The 23,923-nt window shown below is 41.9% G+C and overlaps 1 protein-coding gene across 1 annotated transcript; it reads right to left on the reverse strand.

Annotated features, from left to right (window-relative positions):
* Positions 1-289: 289 nt before the first annotated feature.
* Positions 290-5,149, reverse strand: Magee1 (MAGE family member E1). Its single transcript, XM_006991561.4, has one exon. It carries the CDS (start codon positions 4,900-4,902, stop codon positions 2,068-2,070), a length of 2,835 nt encoding a protein of 944 aa, XP_006991623.1. The 5' UTR covers positions 4,903-5,149; the 3' UTR covers positions 290-2,067.
* Positions 5,150-23,923: the final 18,774 nt, after the last annotated feature.

The following is a 23,923-nucleotide window of genomic DNA, read 5'->3' on the forward strand; positions in this document are numbered from 1 at the left end:
AGTTCCAGGTGGCAGTGAGTTGCTTGGTATGGGTGCTGGGAAACTGGATCCTCTAGAAGAGTAGCAAATGCTTCTGAGCCATTTCTCTACACCCCCCCCCCGTTTTTTTTAAAAAAAATGTTACTTTTTTTTCTTTCTTCTTGAGAATATCATAATATACACAATGAACCATGATCATATCCACCCCCTCCCCATTTTTACTCCAACTCCCTCCAAGTCCTCCCCAACATGCCCCCTCCCAAATTTATGTCCTCTTTTTTTATAACCTACTAAGTCTAATTTGTGCTTCCCTTGTGTGCATGGGTGTGGGGCCACCTAACAGAGTATGGAAAAATCTACCAATGGCCCACATTTCAAAAAGAAGTATTTTCCCTCCCACAGCAGCTATCAACTGCCATTAGGTAGCTCCTCAGAAAAGGTGGAGCCTGGAGAGCACTGCTCCCCATCACTTGAGAATTTTGGCTAGATTGACCTTGTGCAGGTCTTATGAGGGTAACCATAGTTGGTGTGAGTTCATGAGTACAATAGCCATGCCAAGCTAGAACTTTGCATTTCACAGCACTCTTCCCCACCATCCAGCTCTTAAAATTCTTTCCATGTTCCCTTCCTCCTTTGACAGTCTCTGAACCTTGGTGGATGCATGTTAAAACAACAGTATAATTCAGAGGAAGATAATTCAAACATTTTTTTAAAATTATTTAAGACAAGTCCTTATGGATCCCAGGCTGGCCTTGAGCTCTCTATGTAGCTCACAATAACCTTGAATTTCTGTCCCTCCTGGCTCTACTTCCTGAGTGCCAGGAATATAGGTTTGATTCACCATATCAGGTTTATGTGATGCTTGGGATAGAACCCAGGGCCTTGTACAGACACCCTGAGCTACAGCTTCAGCTCACAGAATCATATATCTTTTTCATTAATTTTTTATTTTTATTTTTGTGCATGTGTATATCTTTGTGTGAGTGTCTGCCACATGTGTGGGTGCCTGCCAGGGGCAGAAGGATCTCCTGGAGATGGAGTTACAGGCAGTTGTGAGTTGCCCAAAGTGGGTGCGGGAACCAAGCTTAAGTCCTCTGGAAGAGCATTAAGTACTCTTAACCACTGGACTATCCAGCCCCATGACTCAATTACTTTAATGAGACAGCTCATGACTTGTGAAACCTCTTACCTTCAGATGACTGACTTCAATCCACACCGATACTCACTGAAGACTGAAATTCAGATTTGAGTTTATTTACCCCATGTTGTATCAAGAACCCAATCGTTTCCTCCCACCCCATCATGTTAACTATGGACTATTTGGATTCAGGAATTAGATTGATGTACCTCCTCTTAAGAACCATAGAATTCTCTACTTAGTGTACTATATAGCTTATTTCATAATAAAACTTCTGGTCCTTGAGTTCTAGAGAAGGTGCTATATCTTGTATATGTCTCTCATACTATAACCAGAATATACTACTGTCCCCATTATATGAGAGGAATTTAATAAATATTTATTGAATAAATGAGTGCATTAACATTGTTTGATTTATTACACCTTTATTTTTCAATACACTTTAGCACAGCAAAGCAAATACAGGTAGACATTAGTATTCTTTACACAATAGCAGACAGAGAGGGAAGCCAGCCACAACTTAGTGCTTTGTCAGTTGTTGTATATTTGTTTGTTTAATATCTGAAGCTAGATCACTTTAACGATGACTGTTTTCAAGCTTTCAAGGAAAAGCCTATATCTATAGCTATATGCTATATATTATCTTTCAGACAATGCAACAAGATGGAAAGAGTCTCAAAACATTTTATAACACTATCAAAACTCTTATAGTAAAGTACAACAAAGACAGCAAGTGGTCAATCACATTTACATTACTGGACAGTATTATTAAAACAATTGAAACTTTTCAAGATACCAAACAAGAACTAAACACAAAAATACACAAATGGAACTGGAACACAAACATCAAATACAATACGTTCCCCACCCCCCACCCCCAACCCCAGTACATGAGAACCAGGACTCTAGGCCTGGCCATACAAGGCCTCGCTGACTGCTCACACATTCATCTATCGCAAGTTGCGAACCACCAATGGCCGGTGCGCTTCAGCTCTATTGGCCTCATCTTCCAGGGCCTCTCTGTACTGATCTGGCCAGTCCTGTGGCTCCTTTCTGTGGATTCGGGCCACATATCGCAGGGCTTTCATCTTGGAGGTTTCCAAGCGGGCTCTAGGGCCCCACACGAAATCATACTGCACTGGATCACTGTCAGGAACCCGCAAACTGTCCAGGTAGCGCTGACTCAAATACCTACAGGTAATCACATGCTTTCTCCCATTTTGCACTCCCAAGCCCCTCAGAAAGGCCCAGACTGCAGACTCTCTTGCATGGTTGCCCATTATAAAGATGAAGCTTAGGACTTGCATTAAGAAATTGTTGCCGGGCCTGTTTGGACTGTCCACAATCTCTTCAATATCTTCCATTTCTCTTCGGTTGTACAGGGTGTAGGAGTGGTTCCTGGGATCAAGGACCACTAGCTCTGTGCCATACACATTGTTTAGGGTGCGAGCAGCACGATTCAGGAGGTCAGGGAACACTTTGCTACACTCTCGACCAATGTAATACAGAATTCCTTTCTTTGGTATAGGCAGCTTAGTTGAGTCCATCAGCAGAAATAACTGGACCAGTTTCCTTGACTTGCTCTCCAATCTTGACTCAGGCCATGAATGGGGAGAATATTTTGAGGGGCAGCCAGGAGCATCTGAATCAGGAGCCAGTAGCTCTGGAGAAACTTCCTCAAAAAAGGGCCTCCTAAAGTGAGGAACAGCCCGCCAATCACCACCAACTCTGTTAGCATCTTCTTCCAGTGCTTCATTGTATTGTGCTGGCCAGTCCATAGGATCTTTGTTATAGATCTTAGCCATGAACTTCAGAATCTTCATCTTGGTGGTTTCAAGGTGGGATCGTGGGCCCCAGTAAAACTCGTACTCGACTGGTACACAGTCAGTGATCGGCCTGTAGTCTAAGTAACGCTGCCACACGAACTCTACAGACAGCAGTCTCTTCGGGTTCCCAAAGACGGAAAGCCTTCTTTCACGCTGCACTCCGAATCTCCAGAGCATCTCCCAAATATCAGCTTCCCTGGCTTGGTTGCCATTTAGGAATATCTGTCCCAGGATCATCATCAGGAGGCCCATCTTTGGCCCATTTGGGATGTCTTCTAAGCCTTCAAAGGGCACAGGTCCCAGTTTGTTGAGCAGGATGTAGGTGTGCTCCTCGGTATCTAGCTCCTTCAGTTCAAACCTAAAAATGCACTCCAGGTGGGCTGCTGCTCGTCTGAGGATCTCAGGGAACTGGTTGCGATATTCTTTAACAATGAATTGCCTCATTTCAGATTCCTTAATGGGGTACTTGGTCTGATCCTTCACCAGCAGAAACTGCAACAATTCTGCCACATTTTGCTCCATAGGATCCTGAGGCTTCAGCGTGAGGGCAACGTGGGCGGTGCCAAGGCCCATAATGGTAATGGAGTTGGAATTCTTACTGTCTCTCAGGACCTGGAAATCCAGGAAGCCTTCGGAACGCTTCGGGCGTACCACGGGACCAGAGTCCTTTTGCAGAGCAAGGGAGGCGCACTTGCATAAGTCTATGCCCACGGCAGCACCGCAGCTCAACGGTGCTTCAGGGTTGTCAGCGGCAGTGGACATTCCGGAAGCGCTAAGGCCCTCGGCACCTAGGGGCATCTGCGAGGTGCTCGGCCCCTCCCCCAGGATGTGCAGCCGGGAGGTGCACTGGTCCTCCTCCAGGATGTGCAGCCCAGAGGTGCTCGGGCCCTCGATGCAGGGAAGCAGCCCGCAGGTGGCGGATCCCTCCGCCGCGCAGGACGCCGCCGAGATGCTGAAGCCCTCAGCAGCAATGGATCGCCGGGATGTGCCCCCGCCCTTGGCTGAGGTGCTAAGGCTCTCAGGGGCTGCGGGTGGCACCGAGATGCGCAGTCCCTTTTTGGAGGTGGGCGGCGCTTTGACGCGAGAGCCCTCCAAGATGGTGGGCGGCACCCAGGTGCTCTGGACCTCACCGGAGGGGGGCGGCATGGAGATGCTCAGTCCCTCCGCGGAGGGGGGCGACGCGGAGATGTCGGGTTCCTCCAAAACCGAGAGCAGCACGGAGGTGCTCGGGCCCTCAGCAGGGGTGGGCAGCAGGTTGATGCCCAGTCCATCAGAGGCAGTGGGCGGCACCGAAGTGCTCAGGGCCTCACTAGCGGGGGAGGGCAAGTTGATGCCCGGTCCCTCCGAGACGGTGGGCGACACAGAGGCGCTCAGGCCCTTGCCAGAGGGAAGCGGCACGGAAATGCCCGATTCCTCGGAGAAGGTGGGCGGCACTGAGGTTCCCAGGCCCTCACCCAGGGTGGGCTGCACGCCAGGGCCCTCATCGGAGCGGGGCTGCTCGGAGATATTCAGCCCTTCAGAGACATCAGGATGCTCAGAGGCCTTTGAGCCCCTCGGAGCAGTGGGCGGCACAGAGGTGCTCGGGCCCTCTGCAGCGGTGATTGACATAGCGGTGTTCAGCCCCGCGGAGACTGCAGGAGGCCGGGAGGTGCCAGGACCCTCCCCGGAGATGGGCAGCTCGGAGGTGTTCAACCCCTTAGAGATGATGAGCTGCCCGGTGGCGCTTGAGCCCTCAGAGGCGGTGGGTGACACCGAGGTGTTTGGGCCCTCCCGGGGGGTGGGCATCACGGAGGTGCCTGGGCCCTCAGAGGCGCAGAGGCCCTGGAGGATCTGAGGATCGCTGGGATCCTTAGGGACGTCTGGGCCTGGCACGGCAGCAGGGAGACCTTTCCCTTTGCTGTTGCGCGAATTGCCCCTTCCACCGCGGCGGCGGCGCGAATTCTGGCTTACCAGCGACATGGTCCTGTCAACCGGAGTGTGGAAGCTGACACCGACAGGCCCGCGAGCTCGCAGGAGAGGACGCGAGGTGTGGAGGCGCCTCTGCACAGAACTGCTGCTAGCAGTAATGCTGCTGATGCTGCCAGACCCAAAGTTCCAAGCAAGTCACAGGAGCCGAAATTAGAGGTGGTGGGAAAGAAGGAAGGTTCTAGCCAACAGTGAACGCGTCTCAGAATACTCGCCTCTCACACCCCGCCTTCTGCCGCAGTCCGCGCAGGCGCAGTTGGGCTCTGCGGCAAGACGACCCCGCCCCGCCCAGCCCCTCCCGTGGGTCTGCGGAAAGTGGACCTGGTGATTCTGCACCAAAACTGCGCAATGACTGGAGAGAGGCTTTGGTAGGGTGAAACAAGGGGCTCGAAGAAGATGGGCAGAGAATAAAAATGGAGGTAACACTAGCTATCTCTCAGAGTCAGGGTACCTATTAGAGGGTTTCTACTCATGTGTCAGGTATTTAATACATTTTCAAAATTGGTAGTTAGTATCCTTAGGATTTGTATCTCCCTCAAAACCGTTTATGAGGAAAAATATGCGTGCTGCGTGGAAGGCTGAAGCTCTCATCCATTCCCTTGTCTCCTCTGTCATTTTCTCTATTGAAGCCTCCAATAATTCTTATAGTCCTGCCAGCTATAAGACCCTGCCCCTTCTCCAAAAGGTCAAAGGGCTGAGATTTAGTTCTAATTAGGAAACCTGTAGCTACCTAGACAATTTCACTGTGCACAGTCCCAACCCTTACCAATACAGAAAAATATAATCTCTTTTGTGGGGTCCTGCAATTGTACTATTCCAGCCACATCCAAAATTAGTGATCCTAGGGCAGTTAGCACCATGGAGGCCATTAGGAAACCTCATTGTTAGATTTGGAAAACTGCAATTAGCATGGTTTAGGGAGGTAAGTCTTTGGGGACCTTTCTATTAGTTACTAAAAAGCAACTGGAATTTTGAGCCACAGTCAAGTGCAGGAAACATAGCCCAGGATTGCAAGGAGAGGGAATTAATGGATAGAGGGAATCATTTGGTTTCCTTATAGACCTACATGGTAACCTATGCTGCCAGTATTCTGTATGTTCCTGTGAAGATAATTTTGTGTGGCTTAGTGCAATACCAACTGGTTTCAGTAGAATCATATGATGCCATTTTCCCAACAAGATTTTATGCTATCCACTTTGCATTCAGTACATGGTTCCACAGAATTGGCTATGGGCCTAGCACACCATTACCCCAATAGTTGTGTCTGAATAGCCTGTGAATCAAGTGGTGAATGTCCCATGGCTTGGAGAGCAGACTCATCTTCCTAAGTGAGGCTTGGGGGGGCGCGGGGACTATCGAGAAGAGATGGATTCTGCTGCAATCTGTACTAAAATCAGGCTGGCCAGAAGCAAGCCCAGAATGCAGTTAAGTATACCATCTAATCACTTCTGCAGCTGAAGACACATGTAGATTTGGGACGTTTAGTGTTCTTTCTTGTTCATATTGCTGTGTACTAGAGCTCGTTTCCTGATGATTGTCAAACACACACACACACACACACACACACACACACAAAAAAAAAAAAAAAAAAAAAAGGTGCTTCCATGGGTCTGCAATAGATTTTACCTGAATTCTTGGCAATTTAAATACAGTTGTCAATTTGATAGCCACACACAAAATTATACTGTGTTCTATGGAATAGTCAGTCACATATGGGATCATCAGAGGTGGCCACGTTACTTCAGAAATAAACACTAACTGTATCATATGTTTGGTCTGTTTCTGTCCCTTCTTCTCATGATGTGGCTATATTTCAGTGAAGGACCACCTGCTCTATCATATCCACTCACAAGGAAACTTTTCTGGAGAGTTCATTTATATAATTTTAACAGCCTTAAAGATTGCTGCCTGGGGGTGCAGCAGTACCAGAACACCAACAAATTTCTTCCCAGGTCAGCTTGAATACTTTTGTTCTCATTGCTGTGTGTGAGATGTCTACTGAGAGATAGAAAACACAAATTGGGCCGGGCGGTGGTGGCGCACGCCTTTAATCCCAGCACTCGGGAGGCAGAGCCAGGCGGATCTCTGTGAGTTCGAGGCCAGCTACGCAGAGAAACCCTGTCTCGAAAAACCAAAAAAAAAAAAAAGAAAAAAAAAAGAAAACACAAATTGGTAATTGTTGGACCATATATGAAAGTAGAATTATAATCTACAGCTCTTAGCAACCTTCTCAGAAAAATGACACTTTTGTCTAAGATAAACAGCTCTGGAAACCCACCTCCTTCAAATCAGACCTTGGATGATGTCATTTTGCTAACATTAGTAACGATCTAGGAAGCTAAAGAATAACTTCTGTAACAATCAGCCCTAATGGCCAGGAATTGATTAATAATTAACAACTTCCATAATTTTTGTCTATGCTTCTAACTTAGGTCCAACAAGAGATATTCAAAGACACAACTCTGAGAAATCACATAGGATATCCCATTTCTAGTTAGCTGGTCTGCAGCTTCCCCAATTTAATGGCTGCCAACCTGTACATACCAGAAGCTTGCCCTTTCCCACTATAAAATTTTCTCATTCCTCTACCTGTCATTGAGTCTCTGCTAAAACAAAAGTGACAGTGGTTGCCTCTTTGCTGTAGTAAGTCCTGAATAAAAAGTCTTTGCACATTGTGTGATCATTACTATTTCCACTATGTTATTTTAGGATCCCTCAAAAACACTCATATCAGAACTGGGATGTGGCTCAGTAGTAGAACACTTGCCTAGTGTGAGTGAATTTGATCCCCAGCACCACAAAAAAAGTAACATTGATCAGAAATGCCCTTCAAGTATGTGTCAATGTTTTATTGCTATTAGGTTTAGTGGGCCCGGTAGATCATTTGAATAGAAAAATCTCCTAATAGCAGAGATGTTAGAGTTTTCCATAGGATCTAATATGTTTTCAGTAAGAACCATCTTTTAGGTAACACTTACCAGCTTTGATTATTTAATATGGCAGCCAGCTTTTCAATTGTTGTACAGCCAGTTTCCACTGAGCATTATGTAGAACTTACAGTTAGTGCTGTGAGAGAAGGTTAGGCTTTGGAAGAACTTTCAAAATGGGTACCAAATGCCCAGGTTGGCCTCTAGCCACTTAAACAGTTTTTGGTGTCTATAAATGGGACTTACAGGGGAGGAGGTAGAGTGAGAGAAACAGAACAAGAAATGAGAGCAATAGTTACAGAGACTCACATTATTTGAAATTATAATCATTTCATAAATGTTATAATTTCATTTTGATAATCCTTCAGGTTTTGTTAGTATTAGCTTTGGATTATAGCTTTTTAAGATAGGGTTTTGCTATAATAGGTCAAACTTACCCGGAACTTGTGATTTTTCTGCCTCAGCCTCTAGAGTGCTTAGTTTATACGTATGTGCTACCATGCTTGGTTTTGATTTAACATGCTTTCAACAACCATGAGTATCTTGGTTAAAACATTGGTTACATACCACCACCCCCCCCCCCCCGGGAATTTCTTAAATAGTATTTAAAACGTTCTAGAGCCTGCTCTATTTATTTGATGGCAACAGTTAATAATAGGAGTTTAATCTAATTTGAAGTAAAAGTTAGATCGTAGAACTTATAAAGTAGTTACGAATCAAAAGTGCTACCTTAGAATCCAGCTTAATCTGAATGCTATGAGCATTAAAAAAAGGAACTCTAGCCTTAGGAAGGATGTCTGTGTTTCTATTAATAAGATTGACTAACCCGAATGCCCAACAGTATGATTCCCTTTCTCCTTAAACTGACCCACCATTGTGTGTCTCCTTGTGGTGACTCTTGTCAATTGTACATTGCCAGAGCAATCTGCCAGTGGGTGTACACTGACCATGGTACAATCTTCTGAAATAAGGAATGGCTACAATAACAGAGCAGGAGTTAGAAGTCACCTAGAACCAACACTGGGGTATCTGGTTGTTCCCAGGATGATATCTCTTGTCCAAGAAGATAGCAAGAGAGGAAGAAATGAAGATAGATGCCACAAATCCATTCCAAAAAAACGTTTGAACCATGTGGAAATGTTTATTTTTATAATTAAATTGATTATACAATATGAAATATTAAACAATAAGACAATTTATTCTCAAGGATACCAACTAATGAGAGAGAGAAATAACTACATTTTTTATACTTTAAACTGTAAATTAATAATGTGGGAAGTATAATGGAAACATGGAAAGAAAAATCAATTCTAATAAATGGGTCAGGGCACACTGAACAGAACATGTCCAGATAAAATGACTTTGAAGCCTATAAGCAGCACACAACAGTTACAAAATATTTCACACTGAGAACAACACAGAAATCTAAAAATAAGAACCACACACCCAGAGCCGGGCGTGGTGGCGCACGCCTTTAATCCCAGCACTTGGGAGGCAGAGGCAGGCGGATCTTTGTGAGTTCGAGGCCAGCCTGGGCTACCAAGTGAGCTCCAGGAAAGGTGCAAAGCTACACAGAGAAACCCTGTCTCGAAAAAACCAAAAAAAAAAAAAAAAAAAAAAAAAAAAGAACCACACACCCAGAAATCATAAGTAGGTTCATATATAGTTAGGGAAGACTATAGATGGTAGAAAGGCCAGGAAGTTAGACTGCACCTCAGCAGTTAAGGGACTTTTATGCTAGAAGAAATTGGAATTGTATTTTGAAGTACTCACTTGTTTCTTGATGTGTCAGAAAATGGCATGTTTTTCAAATGTACTTATATGCAACTTTGCCAACCTAGAGCTCCCAAAGAACAAAGTCATGTTCAGGTTGAAGGTCTACTAGATTCACTTGCAGAACCCTGGATATTGCACGTATTTTAGGCAGGAAATACCAGTTCTTTCAATTCTGCCTTATGGATTGCTGGAACTATGTTTAAAGATGTTAAAGCAACAGAGAGTGCTGAGACAAATGATGAATTCAGTTCATATTCTAAAAATGTCAAAATAGTCAACATAAATGAGCAAGGCACAGTTGTCTGCAAAAATTGTACAAATAACAATGACAACAATTTTACAATAATAATTATATGTGAAGATGCTGGTTTTTAATTCCTCTACCTTCTGTCTATATACATTTACATACTGTAATAAATTTAGAAGCAATCTATAAAATAGGTGGAAGTATTTTGTGCTAATTTTAAAACAATGCTCTTAAAAAATTATTTATGTAGTTTACATCCCAGCCAGTTTCCCCTCCCTCCTCTCCTCCCATCCCTTCTCTGTTCCCACCTCCCCAATCCACTCCTCCTCCATTTCTGTTCAGGAAAGGGCAGGTCTCCCATAAGTATCAACAATCTTACTGCAACTTGATAAAATAATGCTCTTATTAAACAGAATATAGTGCAAAAAGTACATAACATTTTTCTATTATTTACTGTAGAACATATTCAGTGTTATATTTCCCTGCAGACAAGATTCTGCCAATTATCCACACTGATATTTACAGTAATTTTTTTTTTTGCTTGATGAAAGAAAAATCAGTATGTTGAGGCTTGGTGACTTGGACTGAATCAGAATTTGAGTAGAAAAATGCTATCCTAGGGCATGAGGAAAAGTGGTAACAGAATTATGTTGACAGTCAATTCAGGATTACATCACTTAGAGTACTGAAAAGTCAAGAAACACAGGGTGCTGATTCTTCATAAACAACTTCTTTCTCCTCTCTCTCTCTCTCTCTCTCTCTCTCTCTCTCTCTCTCTCTCTCTCTCTCTCCCTTCTTTCCTCCCTTCTTCCCTCCCTTCTTCCCTCCCTCCCTCCCTCCCTCCCTCCCTCCCTCCCTCCCTCTGTTTTCTGGTGGATTTCTTCAATGGGTCCACATTTGGAAGAGGAACAGAGTGATTCAGTAAGCCTTGCCAATCCAAGTTATATGTCCTGAAGTGAGATTAAAGTTTCAACTGAGAGCTAAAGACATGCACATCTGGGCAATCCAAGGTAAGATGTGGTCCGGTCTACCACTAACCTGTCATTATCTCATCCTGTGAGGTGATCTGACAAATTATTAGAACTGTGAAACTTCTGTCCAGAAGTTTCTCCCTCTGGCTAAGACCTTCTCTTTCTCCCAGCATGAGATTCCTAGGGAAATTTCCATTTCTTTGGGGGGCCATTGTTTGAATAGTCTCATGGTCAGAATGAAAGACACAAGTGTCTCTGTAGAACATCTTCATCTCTGCCATACCCATTGCAACTCATTTTTTGTTTTAACACTTCAGTCTTGAGAAAGGAATCCTACGTGTACGAAACAAGTGTAATAAGAAAGCATTGTTAGAACATATTCAGTTAGTGCATAAGAACAACCATTTTTAATAACTTCCTAGCTGCTAGTTAACTTAGGAAGGGTTGGCACATAGCTCCTTAAGTCTCAGTATTTCAACTTCATATATTCCACATTGCTAAGATATTTGGTGAACTCTAATTTTAGAATAAATAAATAAAGAATTTTTTTTTCTTTTCAATACAAGGTTTCTCTGTGTAACAGCCCTGGCTGTCCTGGAGATTATTTTATAGACCAGGCTGGCCTTGAACTCAAGAGAACCACCTGCCTCTCTTGTCACCAAAGCTGTATGCACTACCACCTGGCTAAGAAATTTCTACTTGACAAAAATTTAATTACTTTTAACTTATTACCTTCATAAGCTTGAAATATACATACATACGGTGTGTGTGTGTGTGCGCGCGTCTGCCTGGTCAGTATCATAACTTTTTTCCTTTTACTGAAAAATAGATTCTTTTCTCACATTATGTATCCTGATTATGGTTTCCCTTCCCTCTACCCCTCCCAGTTCCTCCTCATTAGCCCTCCCATCCACTCCCTTTCTGTCTCTCATTAGAAAAGAACAGGCTTCTAAGAGATCAGAATAAAATATAACAAAATAAAACACAGTAAAATAAAACAAATGCCATTACATCAGAGTTGGACAAGGCAAACAAACAGAAGAAAAAGAGGCAAAGACGAACAAGATTCAGAGACCCATTAGTTCACTCTCAGGAATCAAAGCTGAGTTAAATCCTTACCTACTAATAATTAGCTTAAATGTAATTGAATTAAATTCCCAAACCAAAAGACACAGAGTGGTTGAATAGATAAAAGCACAAGATCCAATTATATGTTGCCTACAAATAATTCACTTCACTAGTAAGGACACACATACACTGAAAGTGAAGACAGAAAGGGTTATTCTATGCAAATAGAAGGAAAAGCAGAGTAGAGGTAGCCGATATATCAAACAAAAACAGACTTTAAGAAAAAACAAGACATTCAAAGAAACAAGGTATTGATATTGTGGCCAAGCACATAACAACTGTAAATGTATGTGTACTTAACGTGGAAGCAACCATTGCAGAGAGCAATTACTGAATGTTCTGATGGAAGAGATAAAAGGAACATAATAGAAATAGAAGACTTTGACACATTTTCAACAGTGCACAGACCATCCAGGCAGAAAATCAAAAGGGAAAGAGTGGACTTAAATTATACTTTAGACTACATGAACCTGTCAAGCCATATACAGAATGTTCCAACCAGCAGCACAAAAATGCATTCTTCTTAAGCACACACAGAACATTCTCCAATGTTTAGTATTATATTGTTGTGTGACACTATTGCTGTGGAGATGAAGAAACGCCTACTCATCTCAGATGGGGAAAAGACAATAGAAAAGTATGGATATCATCCAAGTGCATCTTAGTGATCTAATGAGTTTTATCAGGGTTACTTACAGGAATACGGGTAAGGTGTTACTTACAGAAGCAAAAATAACTCAAGACAGCTGTACCACCAAAGCCTACCCCACAAAAGCTGGGAATCCGAGGCACACCACATAATCTGCAGGCAGCTCAGCAGTGCATTTCATGATAAAAACTCCCAGTGCTGCAACTATAAAGCCTCAACAATATTGTTGCCTAAACAAAAACTACATAATGACAGTACCAGTTGACATGGCCACATGAATGGAGAAAATTTCACAAGGCCCCACCCCTAGATGAAGAACTACAGAGCTACAGGGTGGGAGAATCCTGGGATGAGTTCCCTAGAAAAATATATGTATACACACACACACAGACACACACACATACACACACCAATAACAAAGAAAAAGTAGTCATAAATTTGAGAGGAAGTTGGGGAACATGGGAGGAGTTTGAGGGGGTAGAGAGAAGGGTGGTGTGGTTGTTTGAATCAAAAATGGCCCCCAAAGGCTCATAGGGAGTGACACTATTAGGAGGTGTGGCCTTGTTGGAGGAAGTGTGTCACTGGGGTGGGCTTTGAGGTCTCAGCTCTTCAAGCCAGGCCCAGTGGCTCTCTCTCTTCCTGGTGCCTGCTGATTCGGATGTGGAACTCTCAGCTCCTTTTTCAGCACCATCTCTTCCCGCATGCTGCAACGCTTCCTTCCCACTGTAACAACAATAGACTAAACCTCTGAACTGAACTGTAAGCCAGCCCCAGTTAAATGATTTCTTTTTTATAAAAAGAAAGATGCTGTGGTCATGATGTCTCTTCACAGCAATAGGAACCCTAAGTAAGACAAATGGAAATGATGTCAATACAGTATTCATATATGAAATTCTCAAAAAAATAAAATAAAAAATGACTCTTAGGAAGATGTGGAAGTTCACGGCTACTGAATTCAAATACTCAGAAAGCTAAGGTGTGCAAATTGTTATAAGTTTGAGAGCAGCCTGGGCAATAAAATGAGTTCCAGGCCAGCCTAGGCTACAGAATGTAACCCTGATTCAAAAATAAAAATAAAAACAGCCAAGAAAACATTGATAACAAATTGGGTTTATCAAGAATGTACCTCAACACAGTAAAGGTTCTGTATTATAATACCATAAAGTATCATCCAATTCAACAGTTAAAAAGTTGAAAAGCTTTCCCTACGAGACAAGAAACAAAACAAGAATAGTTGAGTAGGGAAGGATAGAGGGTAGTTGAAAGGGTGGTAAGGGGAAGAATTGAGGGGAGGTAAATACATTCAAAATACATTGTATCAAGTTCTCAAAGAATTAATAAAATATTGCTAAAAACTCAACTCAAAATGAACAGAACAGTCTTCTTAACACCTCCTAGTTCACAGTTAGCCCCGTATTTAAGCACAGGCCACACTGAGAATTGAGTAGGCAGAAAATAATAATTGGTACTCCTATGATAGACCATATTCTTTAATTCCTAGACTAAACAAGTGCTGTGGCATATGTGTCACTTTTACTAGTTAGAAGGCTTCCTGACTTTTTTTAAGATTTATTTTTATTTTATGTGCTTGAGTGTTTTGCCTGAATGTATGTATGTGGACTGATTATGAGCCTGGTTTTGGAGGACGCCAGAAGAGGGCCCTGGATCCCCTGTACCTGGAATTAAGGACTGTTGGAAACTGCCATGCTGCTGTTTGGAATCTTCCCCTGGAAAAACAGCCAGTACTCTCAACTGCTGAGCCATCTCTCCAGCTCCAGTTAACGGATTTCTCCCAGACAATGCCTACCAGTAACATACAAGCTTTGTCTAAAGAGGTCACCTCCTATCTGAGACAGTCCATTCGAATAACTGGAAAAGGGATAGTTTTGTTGACAACAATCATAACACAGGTATCTCCTAATGAAACTGGGCCAATTTTATAGCTAAGCAGGGAGTCACCTTTATTATCTTCTCCCCGAGCAAGTGGCTTCCCGAAAGGTTTCATTTAAAGCATGAATAGTTCCTGTGGTTAGTGATGGTTGGTATCTCTGGCCAATAGATGTAGCCAGTGTTGGTTGTCTATTTTGGAGCCCATACTATTATTAAGGTGGTATAAAGAATGGCTGTCTACCAGGGAGGCCTACTCCATCTATGACTAGTTCCTCAAGTACTGAAGTAAGGATCCACTAGCATAAATTAGAGGCAGGCATGAAGTTCAGACTGTTTCTTAAGTAGAAACCTGATACTGCACTCTAACATAAAAATCATTGTACTTTACCTACTGATTTAACAGGTGTCATCTAATTTAGGCCTCTTGGTCCCTCAGAGTCCTCTGGAACCTCCCCTTTAATCTCCGGGCTCACAAGCAAGCAGTCTTGGCTGTGAGTGGGTTGTTTGGCTTAAGACTGGGACAGTGTCATTTGTTTGCAGTAACTGATTTGAATCAAACAGGGTACTGTTTATTTTATTTTTTTAAGATTTATTTATTTATTTATCATCTATACACAGTGTTCTGCTTGCTTGCATGTACCTGAACACCAGAAGAGGGTACCAGACCTCTTTATAGATGGCTGTGAGCCACCATGTGGTTGCTGGGAATTGAACTCATGACCTCTGGAAGAACAGCCAGTGCTCTTAACCTCTGAGCCACCTCTCCAGCCCAGGGTACTGTTTATTAGAACTAATAGGCAACATCTGGCTCTGAGTTCACTTTTCATGAGTTTTTATTAATCCAGAGCAGACATAAGCTACTGAATTGTTTTCATGTCAGCCATCAATACTAGTATTGAAGACTTACATTTGTCAGAACCTCCCATGAGAAACAAGTGGGTGGCCCGAATTCAGCTTCCTCTGGACTTTCCACATGATCATGCTGCACAACCAATTCCATTCAAGCTGACTGAGGAAGATTTGACTTTAGCTAGCAATTTATATGGACGGTTTGAACAGTCTGTTAGGAGGCCTCATATGAGGTGGCAGCCCTCCAGACGTTAACATTACATCAGCTGAATCCACAGAGGTAGAAGGTGGAAGGGTGGTAGCAGGGGTTAGGCATTAAGGGGGCTGGAGAAAAGACGGACAATGATGATACAAAATTGCAGTGAGGTAAACGGAATAAGCTCAAGGGATCTATTACACAACATGGTTACTGTTGTTAATAACAATGTATCACAATCTTGAAAAATATTGGGGGGAGGGAGAGGGAGGGGGGCAGAAGAGAGAGGGAGATAGAGACAGAGATAGAGACAGAGAGACAGAGAGAGACAGAAAGAGAGAGAGAGATCTGTGAAAACTGATTGTTCCTTCACAGCCCTGGTTATTGAAACTTGCTCCTAAGTCGATGCATTCCATACAGCTGGGCAGCCATTGTTTTGCCTGATTCAATGTTTAAGTACTTATGAAAAAAAATTGGGTTTAGGGGGAAAGGTTATATATTCCTAGATTCAAATTCTTGGTAAATTCTAGGACTGCAGGTGCAGGCATTAACAACCATGCCTGACATTTTGTTTGTTTGTTGTTTGTTTTGAGACAGGGTTTCTCTGTGTATTCCTGGCTATTCTGGAACTTGCTCTGTAGACCAGGCTGGCCTTGAACTCAGAGATCCTCCTACCTCTGCTGACGTTTTTAAAAAATATATTAAATAACTAGAGAGAGAGAGAGAGAGAGAGAGAGAGAGAGAGAGAAGGAGGGAGGGAGAGAGAGGGAGAAAGAGAGAGAAAACATAAATTATATCTTCATCACTATCATGATGATACTATGCTGTCTTTTCCTACAGCGGACAGCAGTTTTCGTCCCCCAAACCCTCCTCTCTGGTTTCCCACACAAAGCCTAAGATCCTACCGTATCTCCATATAGTGTCCTGGTAAGACGCAGTCTATAACAAAGCCCAATTGGTGGTTTGGATTGGTGGTTCAGAAGGATGGGCATTTCTGCAGAGTCCTCAGAGGGATAGGAATAAAGATTTATCTTTGGCCAACTTAATGTTTTGGCTGCCTTGACACAAGCAATGGAGCCTCAGCATCCCTTGGAAGAAGGACTGGAATGATGCCATCTGGAACAGCAAATGCAAGTGCATTTAATCACAGGAAAACTAATTTTTTATATAGAGGTACTTCCTGCAGTTAAATTTAGGAAACTGGTATCAGCTTTACTGTCTTTTATTTGCCATAACATCCACAGGGATGAGAATGTCCCCTCATCTCAGAGTGCTCCAAATAATTAGCTCGATTGCAGGCAGACCCTCTCACCATAGTTCATTATGGAGTCAGCAGGCAAGCCACTCTTGATTGACAGGCAGGCATTCTTCCTTTATCCTATTCAGGCCCACTGCCTACCTAGCATGAAACCCAGGCAGGCTGATTGACTCGCCTCTTTAGACAGGTAGATACTCAAAACCAATTCCAATTGTGTATGTTTTTGCAAAATATGGCGCTACTACTTGGCCAGGTTCATGAGGCACAAGGGGAGACCCGAATAAAAAACAGAACAGAACATGCATATCTAACTGATGCATACACATCCCAAAACGTGAGTCCCAATCACTTACGGCCTTCCAGGATCCTTTTTACCAAATAGTTTTCCTTTTGACCAGATGAACCCTTATCATCACCCAGCGGTCTCCTCTTTTCTTTACCACAGGCTAGCTTCAGTAATGTAGTTATGTTTAAGGGAGGGAAAAGAGAACCACGAGGTGGCAGTAGCACACAATGCACTTCATGTTAGCAACATGGACAGGTCTTCATGCTGAGCGGGAAATGACTGGGCTAAGGAGGCGGAGGGGGGGGGGAGGCTGTCTCAGCATGAGACCTTCCAGGGGCTATAGGTGAAGGAAAAAGGAAAGGAACCAACCCAAAAGAAAGGGCAAAAGGACTTCCACGGGGAGAAGAGACTCCAGGGAAGATGAAAGATCAAACTTACATGTCTAGGTGATGTTCTTAAGAAGCATGAGGGAATCTCTGGATCGAGATCTGGAGGCTAGCAGTAGCTTAGGGTCTTCTAGCCCAGGGCTCATCTTACTTAGGGTTAGCAAATGTCCGGTAGATTCTCATAGTGGATATAGAATGTCTAGCACCTGACTAACTAAAGATCTTGGCATGCTACACTTGTAATATTTGAATATATAAATGTTTAAGTTCGGCATCATCAGGCTTTTAAAAACTCCCCCCACATCCAACAGGTTTTTGAGCTAATGGATTCTAACCTCTTCTGAATAAGTAACATACAACCAATATACAGGAGCCACATCCTTAACTCAATTATATAACAAAGTGAACAGCATTAAAAGGTGAAAAGGGAAATGGAGATAAAATGTTCTAAGGTCTTTACATTATCTGGGAAGACAGGAAAATAACATTTTAATTAATTAATAATACACAATACTCAATAATACACAATAATAATAAGCATAAAGATGAGGCTATGTTTCTGTTATAACATATTATAATATTAATATATATTTCAAAAGTTAGAGTCTTAAAACAACTATTTTACAGTTATAAATGGTCTCAAAGCACATTATTAATTTGATTATGAGTTGAGTAAAAGTTTGATTGTGAAGACAAGCTTTAAACAGCATTTCTCAGGAAAAACATTCCCACAGGACCAGGGATATAGCTCAATGATAGAACACTTGTCCAAGCACGTATGAGGTCCTAGGTTCAATACCCAATACGACAAAAGGACGACTTCCTGCTTACATACTATGTTCTCAACCTGTTCAGAATTAACTAGCTTCTAAGAAAAACACTGTAATCAATCTTATTATGCTTTCAACACTCTGATGTAGCATGTTCTCTATTTTTCCTTTGTGACCCATTCATACCCCTGATTCAGAACAATGCCTGTGTGTATAGCATGTGTGGCTAACCCTAAGGCCATTCCATTGAAAACAACCCCCATGCACACCAAGAAAAATGCTGAAATCAACAGATAAAAGTATAGATTGATAACAACTGTTTGTGGCTTTGTGTGCTATCGAGTCAACAGGATGCAAAACTAATTTCCTCCCTTGTGAAACTCCTATAAAAGACTAAGACAAAGTTCCTAGTTCTTTTTAATACCACATTTGCTATGCTGTTGATAATAGAGAGGTCAGCCTTTGTTCAAGAGTTCAGATCAGTGGACAGATCAGAGCTCTTATGAACAAATCCCGCCCCCTTGGTTAAACTATACGAAGGGTCAGTGTTTTGGCTTTTGTATTGTGCCAGAGCTCATTTTTATTTTTAAATTGTGAAACAGCCTTGCTAAGTTAACTAGGCTGATCTTGAACTTACATTGTCGCCCGGGTAGGCCTTCTGTGATCCTCTTGTCTTAGTCTCCTGGGCAGCTGGGATTACTGCCTGTGCCAGCTCAAACTCTTGAAGAATGGAGACACATGTACATAAATAGAGGGAAGGAACTGGTAAAGGCCATCGCTAGAAGCTGAAATGAACGCTGGTGCAAAGATATATAAGGACTAATAAGAAAATACCCGAATAATCGCAAAGAAAATTTTAAAAAGGGGAATACAAGAGACAGAATGTGAGACAAATAGAAAGCAAGGAATAAGTTGATATATGCACAACAGATACTCTAATGATTATATTAAATGCTATTATACTACAGACTACAATAAATAAGACAAAGACCAACAGCATGAAATTAGAAAAGTAGCAATGTCATGAACAAGAAATATTATCTTAAATATGAGGTTATATAGGTAAAACAAGAGAAAAATATGTCATACAAACACTAACAAAATTAAGTTTTGTGATAACAATATTAGGTAATATGAGCTTATTTAAATAAACATTATAAGAGATACACAAAGACATATTATGAAATTGTCACTCCATTATAAAGACATAACAATTCTAAATCTGTATACACCTTGTAGCATAATAGTAAATTATATTAAGCAAAAGTTGACACAATACGGGGTAGCAGAGTAACATCCTCTCAAATACACCCACATCCTAATTACCAAGACATACAAACATATCATGTTTCATGGAAAAGAAAGAAATTAATGTAGTGGATAAAATTAAGGTTGCTAATTACCTGGTCATAAAACATACCGTTTATCACAGGGAACCCAAGACAATCTTAGTGATTCTCAATCATAGAAGAGACAGCATGGTAGTCCAGAAACCTCTAGAGTAAGCTGATTTTTGATTCTTTGCATGAGATCCACTTTCAGTTTCTGAGGACCCACCCCTGGAGGTTTCCAAAGTGGTTTGATTACGTTCCCACCAGCAGTTTATAAGGGTTTCTCTTGCATCATCACCAACATTAAAATAACTGTGTCAAATCAAAGAAGCTAAATGTATGTGGATGCCTAGAAAAAAATTAAACGCACTGAAATTAAATATATATTATTGCCTCAGAATGGGGCTGAGAGAGAAATGGGGAATGATTGATCCTAATAAGTACAGGATTTATTTAGGCTGTGACAAAATGAGATTGGGGATTTTTTCCAACACTCTATTGAACATTATATTAGTAGATATTCCAGCTAATGAAAGAAGGCAGAAATGAGATAAGAATAAAGGATAGGAACAGTTGTACTATTACTTGAGAATGAATGATTGGAGGAAGCTATAAATTCACAGAAGCCAAGGTAAGGAGACTTTTGGGGCAAAGTACTAGAGCAGAAAAACCTAGAGAGAGACACTCCAATGCAAGGAGGACCGAGACAGAATCCTACTCTGTGGCCCAGGTTGGCCTGGAATTCATGGCAATCCATCTGTGTAAACCTCCCAAATGCTTGTATTCTAGGTATGAACTCCACACATTTGCAATAGGTTTTAATTATTCAGCTTAGTACTGATTAGTGCACTCATGTGGTGGATTCTATTGGGGGAGGAGATCCCCAAAACCAATACAGGCCCAGAAATGACCAATCATCCAGAGTAGGAGATTTTGTTGGAAACTGTGTTAAGAAATCTAGAGAGTTTTTTCCCCTCAATAGTAGAAAAAAATTTCTAAAATAATTGTTACTCTACCTTCATCTCATGAAGCTTAAAAGTAAAACCCAAAGAATTCAAACTGTTTTTAAATAAGTTAACTTAATATGAAAGCAAATCTCGATATTATTTATAGGAATAAAATTTTTAAACAGCATGTAAGTCCCTAGATGAAAATGAGTCCTTGCCCAAGTAGAAAGTAAATGTCAAAGCAGCATTATCAACTGCCTGAACTTTGAGTGCGCTTACATTGATCTCCTAAGTAAAGGTTGGCAGGCATACAGGCACAGTGTTTAGATACCACCTCTGTCCAAACACTTGGTGAACAATAACTTACATTGACACAGAGGCAATTCCAAGGTAACTAGAGTAGAAATCTGAAAACCACTCCAAAGATAATGACAGAAACAATTAAAAAAGAAAAAAAACCCCACAATAACAAAAAAATTATGCAAAGGGAAAGGTGGCCTGATGTTGCGAGAGAGACTAAGCAATTACAAAATACATTACCAAGTCACTAAACAACCAAGTGAGCAACAGGAACGGTTTCTGGGTGAAGAAGCAATCATCCATCCATAATTCTTGTCATACATATTATCGAAAAGCAGAAGTTTTTTAATTTAAAAGTATGGTGAATAGTCGGTGTGGTGCCTTGAATCCCAGCACTCTGGAGGCAGAGACAGGTGGATCTCTGAGTTGGACGCTACACAGAGAAACCCTGTCTTGAAAACCAAACAAACAAACAAATGAAAAAGAACAGCAAATAAAGGCAGGAGGTCGTAATCTTTTCAGGAGGCACTGTCTGGATCCAAAGTAAAAGGTAAGCCAGAATACCAATCTAAAATTTAAAATATCTGTGCCCATACACAGATACTCTAACCAAAACAGATAAACACAAGGAGACTAAACTGATTAGTCATCAAACTACCACTACATTGATATTATATATTTCAACCTCTATTTTTTATTTTATTATTTTTATTGTCTTGGTTGTATAGCTGGTTTTAGTCAAGTCTGTTAGCATAAGCCTATTAAGTCCAGCTGCTTGGAAATTCAAGGCCTGACTGGGCTATGTGTGTTCAAAGCAAGCCTTGGCAACCTAGTGAGACCCTGTCTCAGAACAAGAAATAAAGAGAAGGCTGGGAATTTAGCCCAGTGGTGGCACACTTCACTAGTGATAGCAGGGGAACTAGACTGCCAACTTGGGGTTCTTTTTTTCCCCTAAGCTTGAAAACAAGTTTTTGTTTTTGTTTTTTTTCAAGTTCACAATTCCTTGGAAATCACTTTTTTTATTTAAAAACATTATTTTCTTTCCTTTGACATAGCAACCCCTGTTCCACCTCCCTCTCCTTCTCCCGCTCCCCCACCCCCACTCCCCATCCCACCCCCACCCCCTCCTCATAGAGGGTAAGGCCTCCCTTGGGTAGTCAACACAGGCTGGCATACCAATTTGGGGCAGGATCTAGCCCCTCCCGCCTGCATCAAGGCTGAGTAAGCATCCCATCACAGGGAATGGGCTTGAAAAAGCCAGTTCCTGTACCTGGGATAAGTCCTGGGAACCCACACACACATCAAGACACACAACTTTCACCCAAGTTTTATTGAAGAAAAGATTTAACTGTTAAAACTGCAGGCAAATTCCTTTCACAATGGCAGATCCCCAAACTCCACATCAAAGAGGCAGCTTTGGAAGGTACTGCCCCTGAATTCAGCCACTCCCAGAAACAAGCTTGCCTCCTCAGAAACCAGGAGGGATGCAAACATACTTAAATAAGTGATCTGCTTTGGCAGGACTAGTAACTTCTTAGAAATACAGGGAGGTAACAAGTCCCAGCTGGCAGGCATGTAGCATGGCACCAATTTTCCAGGGTATCCGTCTGTGGGATCCTCAGAATCAGCAGTTGTTGATTTAGTGGGAGGGCATGCTGAAGGGCAGGGCATCTGCTGCAGTCCTCCCCAGCCTCTTTTACCTTTGACCAAAGTTCAACTTGGGGTTCTGAGTCTCATTAATAAAACAGAAGCTCAGGACAATTTTATGGAGTTTAAAAGAAAATACCCCAGGCTACACAAACTGTAAATCTCAGCAGCTGTCCAGAGGAGGAGCATGGAGGATAAGCAGAGCTGGTATTGTAAGTTATTTCTCTGCCAAAGAAAACTCTGATAAGTTGCTGTGTTTGAACAACAAAACAAAACAAAACAATAAATATTGTTTCTTAACCCAGCAAGTTAAAGGACTTGGCCACAGTACCATGTTTTGGCTATTTTATCTTCATTTGATCTTAGCCAAAAGGCCTAGAGCAATTGAATATCAAAACTTCCACAGCTAGCAGAGACAAATACAACCCTGACTGGCTAGTAACTCAAAAAAATATGTTAGCAGTCTCAAAGATCTTTACTTTCCCCTCCCCAGGAAATTTAAATCCACTTATTTGTCAAAGATTTACCCAAGTCATGTTAAATAAGAGAGATCTGGGTTAATTATCAGTTTTAATTTACATGATTTCTCACTATAAACCAATTTGGTACCATGGAAATAGTATGCAAACATACACTCACTTGTAGAGATAATAGACAAAAAATAGACAAAAGCCTCAAAGATTATGTACATTTCATTTAAATTGATCATCTGCCAGTTGGGAGCTTTTTCCCCCTGAAAAGTTAGACTGTGGAGCTAATTACTTCCTCTAAGCAACCTTTAATTCTACATCTTTACTCCCAATGGTATGGCAAATTAGTAGAAACAAGGTAAAAATTTTTACATTGCAAAGATGAACTTATTATGAACATCATTGAGAGGCTTAGTTATTTTTCTACTATGACCAAGGCAATTCACAAAAGAAAGCATTTCATCGTACTTACAGTTTCAGAGGGTTAGAGACTGTGATGGTGGCTCAAATGCATGGCGACAGAAACAGCTGAGAGCTCACATCCTGGTTGGCAAGGAGGAGGCAGTGAGAGCTACTGGGAATGGCACTCAAAGGCTGCCCCCAGTGTCACTCCTCTTCCAACAAGGCCACACACCCTAATCCTTCCCAAACAGTTCCACCAACTAGGGACCAAGTACTCAAATATGTGAGCCTACATGGGCTATTCTCATTTAAACCACTACTGAGGGTTTATGTAAAAGCAACAAGTCAAAAGGTGAAGCTCATTGTCTATATTTAAGTAATATTATTCCTGTTTTTAAGAACTAACAGGAGGGGGCTGGAGAGATGGCTCAGAGGTTAAGAGCACTGGCTGCTCTTCCAGAGGTCTTGAGTTCAATTCCCAGCAAGCACATGGTACCTCACGACGACCTGTAATGAGATCTGGTGCCCTCTTCTGGCCTGCAGTCATACATGCTGTATACATAATAAATAAATAAATCTTAAAAA

Source organism: Peromyscus maniculatus, chromosome X (assembly GCF_049852395.1).
Source record: "Peromyscus maniculatus bairdii isolate BWxNUB_F1_BW_parent chromosome X, HU_Pman_BW_mat_3.1, whole genome shotgun sequence".
In the NCBI taxonomy this organism is placed as follows: Eukaryota; Metazoa; Chordata; class Mammalia; order Rodentia; family Cricetidae; genus Peromyscus; species Peromyscus maniculatus.